The sequence below is a fragment of the Aspergillus alliaceus genome (assembly GCF_009176365.1).
Source record: "Aspergillus alliaceus strain CBS 536.65 unplaced genomic scaffold BDW43scaffold_102, whole genome shotgun sequence".
NCBI classification, from domain to species: Eukaryota; Fungi; Ascomycota; class Eurotiomycetes; order Eurotiales; family Aspergillaceae; genus Aspergillus; species Aspergillus alliaceus.
Window position 1 is genome coordinate 50,655 of NW_022474785.1, and position 11,051 is coordinate 61,705.

General features: G+C 47.2%; 3 protein-coding genes across 3 annotated transcripts; 2 read left to right on the top strand and 1 right to left on the bottom strand.

The window, feature by feature from the left end:
- Nucleotides 1-1,505: 1,505 nt before the first annotated feature.
- On the top strand, nucleotides 1,506-2,639 carry BDW43DRAFT_317186 (uncharacterized protein; the record flags this gene model as incomplete). The annotated part of the gene is made up of 2 exons (XM_032048479.1): nucleotides 1,506-2,295; nucleotides 2,359-2,639. 2 exons carry the CDS (start codon nucleotides 1,506-1,508, stop codon nucleotides 2,637-2,639), a joined length of 1,071 nt encoding a protein of 356 aa, XP_031893908.1.
- Nucleotides 2,640-3,709: 1,070 nt separating this feature from the next.
- BDW43DRAFT_317187 (uncharacterized protein) lies at nucleotides 3,710-5,081 on the top strand (the record flags this gene model as incomplete). Its single annotated transcript, XM_032048480.1, has 2 exons — nucleotides 3,710-3,780; nucleotides 3,851-5,081. 2 exons carry the CDS (start codon nucleotides 3,710-3,712, stop codon nucleotides 5,079-5,081), a joined length of 1,302 nt encoding a protein of 433 aa, XP_031893909.1.
- A 4,144-nt stretch (nucleotides 5,082-9,225) lies between these two features.
- BDW43DRAFT_317188 (uncharacterized protein) lies at nucleotides 9,226-10,320 on the bottom strand (the record flags this gene model as incomplete). Its single annotated transcript, XM_032048481.1, has 2 exons — nucleotides 9,226-10,105; nucleotides 10,181-10,320. 2 exons carry the CDS (start codon nucleotides 10,318-10,320, stop codon nucleotides 9,226-9,228), a joined length of 1,020 nt encoding a protein of 339 aa, XP_031893910.1.
- Between the last annotated feature and the right edge of the window lie 731 nt (nucleotides 10,321-11,051).

Below are 11,051 nucleotides of genomic sequence, written 5' to 3' on the forward strand. Positions count from 1 at the left end.
GCTCTCTGTTCAAGCTCTAAAGGAAGGGAGTATGGAAGTATCAGCCATTTGTCAGTAGAGGTATACCATATCTTAGCATAAACTTGTATGGATGGTTTTACATATACATTCCAACAGCGTGGTTGCTTTGGAGGGATAGTGCTGCCTTCTCAATACTGGCACACCTTAGTTGTGAAGAGTTTATCTGACATCCAACGGTAAACAGGCTCGTCGAGATTAGGCATTTAATACCTGGTTATCTTTTTATCGGGAATGTCTGGAGGGATGGAGCGCAGGGATGAAGCTGATGCCCAAGTTCTAACCACGCCCTCAATCATGGCTCAAATGAGGCACCGGGCCTAGTCTAGACCATGTTCTTTCACCCTATGTAAAACCCTCTCGGTAATATCTTCCGACTCGTACGACGGAGGCTTGTCGCTCTCAAGCAATCAGTATATTGACTAGTTCATCGTGATATCTTACCTTCAGTGACGCCCAGTGAGAGAACGAAAGGTGGACTACTCCCCCACTGGACATTAAGAGGGGCTACGGATGCTAATAAAAATAGGCGGGTACGGCAGGCTAAATCGAGTAAACGGACAGAGAACTACTCTTGTCGTACCCCCAGAAACTCCTGAATAGGAAAGTCGATAATAACACAAACGACAACATTTTTCGTCTTGAGCGATGCACTAGACCTGAAGGCAATAGCCCGAACTGTCAAGGCGGATCGAGTAGAACAGATGTGAAACGAAATGCCGTCAAACGAATGTTCCCCTGATATGTTTCAAGACTGCCTACAAGCGACAGGTCCACAATTTCCCGGCCTTGTCAGGGCTGCCGAATGTACCGAAGCTTATCAAGGTAATAATTCACCAGAAGAACCCTAACAAGCCTCCGAAGAGCGGTAAGCTTCTAAATCCATTAGATCAAGCACAGACCAACCAACAGTCAACTTGCCATTATCTCTCTGGATAGAGGTATAACCCAACGATCAGCAACAATAATGTGAGTATACCATCCCTAGCTCACCCACAGCTCATGGCCCGAGGATGGTAATTTAGTTGTCAAACAATTTCGTCTCCAATCAAACACCGGTGGCTCCATTGGGATACAGCAAAGCAAAATGGAGCGTCATACGTGTCTGCGCGGAGAGCCAATGATCAGGCTGTGGGGCACCCAATTGATTCCTGTATAAATAATTTGGGCCCTATATTATGGACCTTGTGTTTGGATGGGGACGGGAAATTAAAATATGACTTAATTACAGTTGTCTCTCGTACGTATCATCATGTTGTTATGTGAGTTTCTACTTAAACAGGATAGGGGAGGTACTTGTTCGTTCTTACAGACATTTTGTTCAGATCCAACATAGCGCCCGAGCTGCGGAGTTTACCAACTAATCCACCCTGTTCCGAGCGCGTTTTACAAGTCGAACATTTCTCGGATGATAGTTCACCGTTGAAAGTATTATTGGGGGAATCTTGCGACCGAGACCGCCAACGCAGCGGACATACATCTACGAAATGATGCTATTCGAGCAAAGGAAGAAAAAAGTGCTCGAGTTAGCGGAACAAACGAACGATGCTCTGAAAACGATACAAGAAGTCGGTCAAAAGCTCAATGTCACAAGCGACACCGTAAAGAAAGTCATCGAGACGATCAAGATTGCCGCGAACTCGTTCGGCGACAAGGCTATCTACGCAACCGCTTTTACCGGCACGGTGGGGGCTGTCGGAATCATCGCCAATTCGATCGCAACCTACCAAGGGGTCGGCGAGCTTCGCGCGATCGCAGGCCATCTCAAGAGCATGAGCGAGACGCAAAGGGCGGAGCTTGCACTTGCCGGTGGAGCGGCATTTGCCGAGAACATCTATGTGATGCTGAAATCCAAGATCGAAAAGTCGAACAACGAGCTTGACTGGTTCTTCGTCTTCCATCCGGACACGGACTGGACGTACCATTTTGAAGAAAAACTGCGGACAAAGGGTCTCCTAGGTCGGAATTTTATCGGCATCGTGCATGACCTCGACGCCCTGGTTGCCTTTATGTCGTCCGTCAGAGACGTTTATGCCACGCGACACCCACGCAGAAAACAACCCTTCTTCCATCTGGTTATCCCGGCCTATGAGCCCATCATTGTCCCTACTCCACTACTCGTCCCGGAGAAACTGCACCCATTCCGGATAGAGGGAGATATCCACCGTGGAACGTATCTGGTTTGGATGAACTTGCCAGGCGTGGACGAGAGCGCCATTCAGAATATCGGGTTGTTTCAGCCGCCGAGGTCTATCTGGGACAACATCATGCTCCAAGGTAGGGACTCTCCTCTGCTTTTAAGTTCAAGGCAATTAGAAGATTGCTCATTGATCCATCTAGTCGGCCTCGTCCAAACTCCACCTCCCCGCTACCTCGGTTCTACTACCCAAAAGATAGAACAAGCCCCGGCCGCTCAACTTCCAGCGCCAACCCCGGTTGCAGAGATCGCAGCGCCTGAGCTGGCAACTAACGAGATATCATCACTCAAAGTCAGTCGTGAATCTCTTCGGCACACTTCTACGTATCCGGATAGTGAAGTGGGATCGACACATAGTTCCCGATCACATTCCCATAGACGGCGACGACGGCATCGGACGAGTAGCGTGAGCTACATTTCTTGACGATATAGCGATTCATATGATCGAATGGTGATACCGATAGCATTCTTTAAATTTATGGATCTCGGAGTTAATTGGCGCGCTCTTTTATTTCATTACTTGTCTGAACGCATCTTGTGTATCTCTCTTGCATGGATATATATATATAGAAGCGAAGGGAGGCAGAACTCATAAATGTAGTAAAACCTTACGATAAGCTCGATCCTAATTCTCACTGGTTCTTAGCGGGCTTTATTCCTTACATAAATACTCAAGAAACTACAATTTTGCCAGAGTGACAACCAGGATGCTCGGTTTGCCCCAGTCAAAAAGATCGCTATAGTCAAGATTCAATAGACCCGGTGGTGCAACTAAAGAAGGCGCTCTCTTTCTTTCACCCACCCCCAAATTTCGTTCTTTGCTTTTGTCCTATATTCTTTCTTATTTTTCTTTCTATATTATTTTATTTATTCACACTTCGTCCACACTGCGCATAAACCTCCGTCAAGATTCTAACACGGGGGAATTCGTTCCACAACCTAAACCCTCTATACAACCATAAATCTCAAATAACCAGAAATCAACCTCATCACATTGAGCTTATTTCAAGTAAAAAAAAAAATAAAAACGACATCCCACCGCAATTCCTCACTTCCTCACCTCTACAATAGATACAACTCCTCCACCTCAACCCAAGGCGACGTCCCCACCCAATCAGCACCGCTCCTACCCAAGGCCCACAGCCCTAAAGGCATCCTCGCATGCATACAAAGAGTGACGAGGATGGAGCCCAACGTGGTCCGGAAACCCCATTCGACACTTTCCCCCCATTCATATAGCGTGACTGGACAGCTCATACCTGCATCCAAGCCCTGACTCAATTTCTCACGTCTTTAATATGCCTGGGAAAAAAACAAAAGAAGAGGAATCGCATGGGATCTTTAAAGAGGCGATTTGTCCTGTTTTGAGCGCGCGCGGGGTACACAGATAAATTCTCCGGGTTGGTTATTGGTATTCTAGCTGTTCTTGTCTTTTTAGACGGAATATAGGATTCAAGCAGACGAAAAGAAAAGAATACAGTACCCCCAGCAAAAATGCTCGACCCAATCGACGAAACATCCTACCTCGACCCCGAAGTCAGAGAATACCCCCAACCAACCACCAGGTTCGCTCCCTCTCCCTCCCCCATCTCAGATATACTTAAACCACCCACTAATCGCAGACTGAAAACAAAGCCCCTACAAAGCCCCAGTCGTCACCCTCATAATCGGCCGCGACGAATACATAATCCCGGAATTCTATCTCCGGCAATTCCCCCAGCTCCGCCGCAGCCACAAAGCCTTCGAACAGGGCTTCAACCCCAGCCTGAAATTCGTCTCTAGTCTCGACGTCGACGAAGATATCGGCCACACCCTCGTCCATTACCTCTACACAGGCGAATATGAGACCCTCCGCGACGGCCCGGATCCAGCGGTCCCAAAACGCACGATAGAATATCGGCGCAGCGCGCTGGCGTACCTTGCCGCCAGGAAATATGGGCTAAGTGGACTCGAGTCGCATGCGAAGCATTATATCGAGGTTTTCGATCGTGATGTGCCCACGCCGGATATTCTGCGTGTGGCGAGGGTTATTTATTCGAAGCTGCCGCGGGATGAGACGTGGTTTCAGGATTATATTCGAGTGAAGATGGAGGATGAGTTGGAGGCCGATGTGGAGGTTTTTAAGCGGGATTGGTTTCTTGCGGTCATTGGGCGCGATCCGGTGTTTGATCGGTTGTTGGTGCAGATTATGGTGGATATTTATTCGGAGAAGTTGGCGGCGTTTAATTTTCAGAGGCTGGAAGGGGGACGGCATATTGTGCATTCGATGGCGAACGGGGATGCCGTGAGAATTGTGGAGGAGGCGATTCCTGAGGAGCCGGAGGAGGAGCCTGTCTTTGAGGATGTTGTGCCGGAGGTTGAGCTGGCTCATGGATACGATGGGTCTGGGGAAGAGGAGGGTGCCGTTGGGTGTGATGATGAACGCCGGTCTTATGAGCGCGAACAGGATACGGAGCCGATTAGTGATGATTGGCCCTTGACGCCATCGCCTCCTCCGTCTTGCTCTCCTCAACCTACCGAGGAGACGCTTCCTGTTGAGGAGAAAAGTTCTCTTTCCAATTTGCAGCCCAAAAGTCAGCCCGAGTCCAACGATGAGCCCAAGGATGATGACTTTCTCTCCTGGGGCCCGCTCCGGAAACGGGGTAAGGCAAAGAAGAAAAACAAGAAGCTCAAGATCGTCGAGCCGGAATCTGAACCGAACGCGGAGCAGGTACCCACGGAAAGGTGGCCTCAGATTCGGCACGCTGCGTCTGATGAGTCGTATATTCATGCGCCGCCAACTCCTTTAAGCCCTGTCTATGAGGAACCGACCCCATTGCCTTTGCGGCCGGCTTCGGCGTCTCTTTTGGAGGGAGCTACCCATTAAGTTTGATGATGATATCCCCAAATTGTACATAGTATCAGAGTATTCTGCGTTTTCATTCGCTCTTTCGGGACCTTCTTTGGTTAGAATAAAATTGGGAGAACTTCTGCATTGAAATACAGGACGGACATAGCTCTGGTTGAAGAACCAGGACCCACTGAAATTGCACGCTGGGGTTGTCCACAACAAGATTTCTCCCTGTCTGCCGGTATATTATTGGCGTATACCGTGATTGTGTTATCCTAGTTTCGGCATAGCTGCGCTCCCAAGCACACAACAGTCATGCTCATGCACGAACTCGCAAGCAGAACCACTACTCAGCACTCACGTTATTTTGTGCATTTTGCGAGACTTGAAGTTCCATGCGATAGTTTACTATGTAATGAGCAAAGGTCGTTCAAAACACGCTTTAGTAAAGTAACCGACTCTTACCATTACATTACCAGGGCCGTGGCTATGACCCCGGAACGATGTATAGGGCTCGGTTGTACATTCCAGCAACCTGATCAAACCACACCGGGTGGTGGCCGAATTGCCGAAGATTTACTGCGTAGTACAACGCTCAGCTATGTTCCAGGGCAGTTTTGTACTTCCCCCAGGAGCAAGAAAGCTGTCTACGCTAGCTAAGGGTAACTTAGTGCGGTGGGGGATGAATGGCGCAAGATCGACCTCGATCCAATAGAAACGCCAAAGATACTAAAGAGGGACAGAAGCAAAGTCAAGGCGGCATTCGATGTAAGGTAAGCTTCAGAGCTACGATAGAGGCTTGATCAGGCTTCAGGAGAATTCAAGAAAGCACTATCTATTTCAGATTTCTACGGTTGCTAGGGTTTATTATTACTAAGACATTCCCCGCATCATATTTGAAAGAGCGCTGCTGGAGGAGCAAAAGGGGTGGAGACAATGTGACACATACTTTGGATTTGCGATCAAGGTTCTTCCTGGCATCTTCCTCTGTTGTCTAGACTAACATCTCAAGGGCGCGAGCTATTTTTATGGGTTATTTACGTCAAACAATCGAGAGAAATCGAGAGTGCGCACCGGTCACACCTTGTAAAACTGTTCTGCTTTTACTCCATAATGCCCCTTTTTTTCTACCCACCTTATAAGGGGAGCATGATACGGAAATACACTTTTGGTAATGGAGTATTTTAATATCGCTGCGATGAGGAGCTGTGATTCAGTATGGAATTGTCGTATTTTTGTCTCGTCGCTAAAACCGCATCTCAGCACCGGACAAGCCGCCAATGGTTATGGTTCCTTGATGTCGAGTTCGAAACATTTGGTTGCGTAATGTGTGGCATGGACTCGTAGACGCATCCGCAAGCCACCCGACGAGGGAGGCTTGCGCCATCGGTCAGGATGGAGAGAGCGAAAACGTGTTGGATATCACCCTTACGTCGCAAAGTGGCTGAGACTAGCCCTGCACAATCAACACAGTATTTCGGACGTGTCGTTAGAATATCATTGTGGAACACTTTTTACGGATTTGGGCTAACCCGAGATGTAGAGAATGTACGCGTTTACTTTGCATGTATCTTCATGTTCTCGTCTGATCTCATCCGACATTTCACCATGATCTGTGCCATTTCGTCGGGATACAATAGTAGTCGTAGGAGGAGTAGCAGCAGCAGCAGCATTAGTACTATTCCCACCCATTAGCGGTGCCTTTGTATGACAGCTATGCTCGGTTTTAAATATGACCAGGTACTACCTAGATCCGCGGGCATATGACCATATTTAGTGAATAGGGGCCTTTGTTGAATTGAACAAAGCGCTCGATTCCTTTGATATGGCCCTCCAATACAGGCCTTGTTGCTTGTTTCGTTGGCAGTCTAAGCGTATTCCGATCATCATTTCGGATTACTTTACGCAGTTTACTTCCCTTCCAAATATCTAAAAGCATGTAGCTACAATAGCCCTCTACCGCCAGACTTTTGTTAGCAGTTAGTAAATCGAGAATGTACTCTAGGCTAGTATGTATAATTAATATATAGTTTATGGCATTGGCATAAAGCCACCAATGCTTAATAGTCACGGGATCACGGGACCATATTGGATCTGGTCAATAGTGTCGTCATGAGGATAACAACAATGAATAACCCACTCTCTTCGTTCTTTACTACTAGCATGCATGCCTGAAGACTGAGATGCGTCTGGTCTGTACTTGAACCAACGAAACTTTCTCGAGGAATCCGAGGTGAAAAGGAATATACTAGACAGTTCAGTACGGGTATACATTTTGCTTCCTGCAAGGCCAGCGTGGAATTGCCCTCCAAAAGAGTTCCCAACGCAAAGCTCAACTAGCCTAAGGATAGAAAGATGGCTGGAAATTTCGACAAGAATGCCTGTCTCTCCCTTATTCCCTTATGATGCGCAAGTTTATGCAGGCTGCAGAAGACCCTCGACACTTGCCGGAAACGACTATTCCAGCACCTTTTGAAGAAGCATTCTACTTCTTTTAGGGAACTCTTATGGACCGCTAGACACTTAAGAGAGGTTTGGAACTATCCTGGCCAACCTGAGCTCTATCTCGCAATGCTTTTCAGATACTATATGCAATTTTAAGGCGATTAAGCGGCAATCGTAGACGGGCCAGACCGCTCGGAAATTATTCATGGTATGGCCTACAGACTTCGTTCACAGGAGGAAGAGTATCGTTTAGCTGTGTATTGAGACCAATATATACAGACTTGGGGGTGTACCATTACATTCCACGATGGTTCGAAGACTTTAGGAAGGACGTTTGTTTGGAATGCGGAGATGGAACTTCTTTTGGGGGGGGTAGACATGAAGGATTGGCTACTGATGAAGAGAGAGTTTCAAATTCTTTATTGGGAACACTAAGATTCTGTTCTGTGTGAATTGAGCTGAGCTGCCAAAGTGCAGTGCTCAGGGTGCTCTACAAACAGTATCAGGAAATCGCATGAAATTTGCAGAAAGGCTGTTGATTAGCACATTACCACTCAGCTGGTAGTCGCAAGAAATGAATGATTGTGCAGCCAATAAAGCTTGAATAGGTGTAGATCACCTATTTTAAGCGGTTTAGATATCGAATTTATGAGTCTGAGTGACTGATATGTAAAGTGCATCCGGCGATGCCTTATAAGGCATTCAAAAAGGGGTACCGACTGAATAAGCACAGCAAACCTTGCATGGACTCGGAGTCAACCGGACAAACAACCCGACATCCGCTCACTGAATGCGCAACCACTGTCAGTGTTTTCTAGGTAGATACTTAGGATCATACAAGAAAAGCACTGTTCTCTTTTGTGTCGAACAAGCTCCTATATATCTCATATCTCGATCCAATAAACCAGTGTTGCTCATGCAAGCCCGCTTGTCTTCATACAAGTACCCAGCGCCAACAGCCTGAGGTTTCTGCATGTATGCCAGCAACTTCCAATGAGATTTTACGGCGGACTGAATCGAGCAATTAGCCAAAATGAAATTTTACCAAGGTTACCAACGGCCACGCACACTGACAATTCCCCAAACTAGTATAGTATTATTGCACCACCAATATCACAGTCCCGGTCAATATCTCACCAGCTGCCTTAGTTCTTATCTTGATACATTTTTTATAAGCATTTTCTTAGTGGAGTATAAGAAGAAAAAGTAAGTCTGTTTCTTCCAGCTAGAGAAAGTATTTTCGGTGTAATAGTAAGAATATAATATAAGTTTATATATATCCATTTTTACTATAGAGATTCTAAATTAAAGTAAACATGCAGATATAATTAAATATATTATTTAATGGCTTCCACAGAGTATTCTTTAATAACTCCTTTAACGAGGAAACGGTTAGCAAGCGGCCCAGGACGGCCGCACTCGAGGCCGTTTTAAGCATCCTGCTAACCGCCCACGGTCAGGTGCGTTTACTTCCACAGCCGACATATCAACTAGATCTCAAAGGTTTTCTAGAAAGCGACGTGCCATCGTTTGACTGAGAACAACGAAGTTGTGGTATTGCTAAGCGAGATGGATATAGCCACTAAAACTAGACTCTACATGAGCGAGCCACTTCCAAACTGCGCACTAGTACAAGGATGAAGAAAGATTGTCTGGATCAATAATGATAATAATGCGGCAGCAAGATATTCCTTTGTGTTGGGAGTTGGTCTCCGCATGTGTTGCGGACGACTTCTCAGAGAGAGACAATTTCATCGTCCAGGTTGAGATACTCCTCCGCCACAATATCCCCCCAGAATTCGTCTGAGACCACCGCCCCCTTTGCAAGTAGCATCCGCCGAGGTATACTCCGAAGGCTAAGTCGATCAATGCATGAGGATTGTCCGAATAATACTCCAACCCGCTCGTTCGGCATCTTGGCTTTCGGTATAATAACGGCAACAGTTTCAATAACCACAGGGCAATTTGTAAAAGCCATAGTAACGCTAACCTGTAGGACCGAACCATCGCTCGAGCGGTATGGATCGTGAACCGATCCCTTGAGATATTCTTGGAAAGAAGCGGAGAGCAGGTCTTCCACAATAATGGTCCGATGGGCTCCCGCATCGAATATCATATCAATCCCTTCAAGCTTGCAGAGAGGGTCGGTGTCGTTGCTGTCCACCCCTCGTAAAACAAGATCTGCACGAACAATAGGAAGGAAACTTTCTCCTAATTTCGGCCGAAGTGATACGTACGGATCTCGAAATTCCGTATTGGCAGCCTCTTCAGCCATCTTGCGGAGACGTTCGCGAGCTGCTGTACTCAGCGGCGGGCGGGGTTCCACCGTTTTTAGATCGATAGTTGTTCGAATTGGGAGACCTAAACCGTTTCCCGAGGGCGATTCCGAAGCTGATAGGCGTGCCATCTCCCGAAGTACTCGACGGTTCCCAGTTCCGCGAGGCATTAAAAGCATCGGTTCATCAATATCGCCGAGGGCTGCTTCGGCAGCTCGGATGGCAGCCCTCCACGTAGTGTGCGCAGGGAGGGTGACAGAAAGTTCATTTCGCTGCCAATTCATTGAGTCGGCAACCTGGCGCAGCACCTCCCTCGGGTGCACGGTTCTTGTGTCATAACTATCCATGGTCAATCTAAGAGGTCGGATTCATTTAACTCCTGCTCAGGGTTGTAGAGAATTGGTAGCTACTTACTGCTCCTGATTAACGTTTTGCCAGTTCCTCTGAATCAGTACCTGCCCACCTTTGTCCTCAAGGCAAAAGCAAACGCGTTTCCTTTCGACAGTAGCTGCCGCTGGGCTACGTCCAGACCAGTGTCGTTTGGCACTGGCCATGGTAAGGTGAGTCAGTAATCGGGTTTACAACCACAACTGGTTCCTAAGGACAAAGGTAGAAGGTTGCATACCTTGTGTCGAGGTGAGCGTAGTCCTTAACTCTTCCTCAATGCAGAAGCCACGTCTGTCTGGCCAACGTCGATGGGCACCGCACAGGTAAGGCAGAAGCAAATAGGTGCCAGAGTGACGAAATCAACTTGCAGTTCTCGGTTGGACAAAACAAACTTGTTTCCCAAAGAAGGCAGGAACGGAGAGAAGACGAAGCACATTGTCCTCGACTGACGCACCTCTGACACACCTGGGGGCTCATACATTCGCAGTTTTGGAGAAGAGTGATTAAAGCGGCTACGATGGCGCTATTCCTAAGAGAAGAGCAATTCAAATGGGTAGTTACGTAGCGTTCTGGGGTACCGTAGGTGATCACCTGACGAACGGTCCCACCTGACGAACGTTTTTTCTATACACCGACTTTTAGGCATAGATTTCAAATCACTACAACTCTTTCATCATGAGCTCAATTGAAGCGGCTTTAGGCTATATCGACTCGTTGGAGCCAGGAGAGAAGATAAATTATACTAAAATTGCTGAAAAGTTTGGTGTAAGCCGACCTACACTATCGAAACGGCACCGTGGCGTACAAGGGTCACAAGAAGACCAATATGAAAGTCAGCGAGTTCTCAACAACCAACAATCCAAAGAGCTTATAAAATGGATTAATAAGCTTACTGATC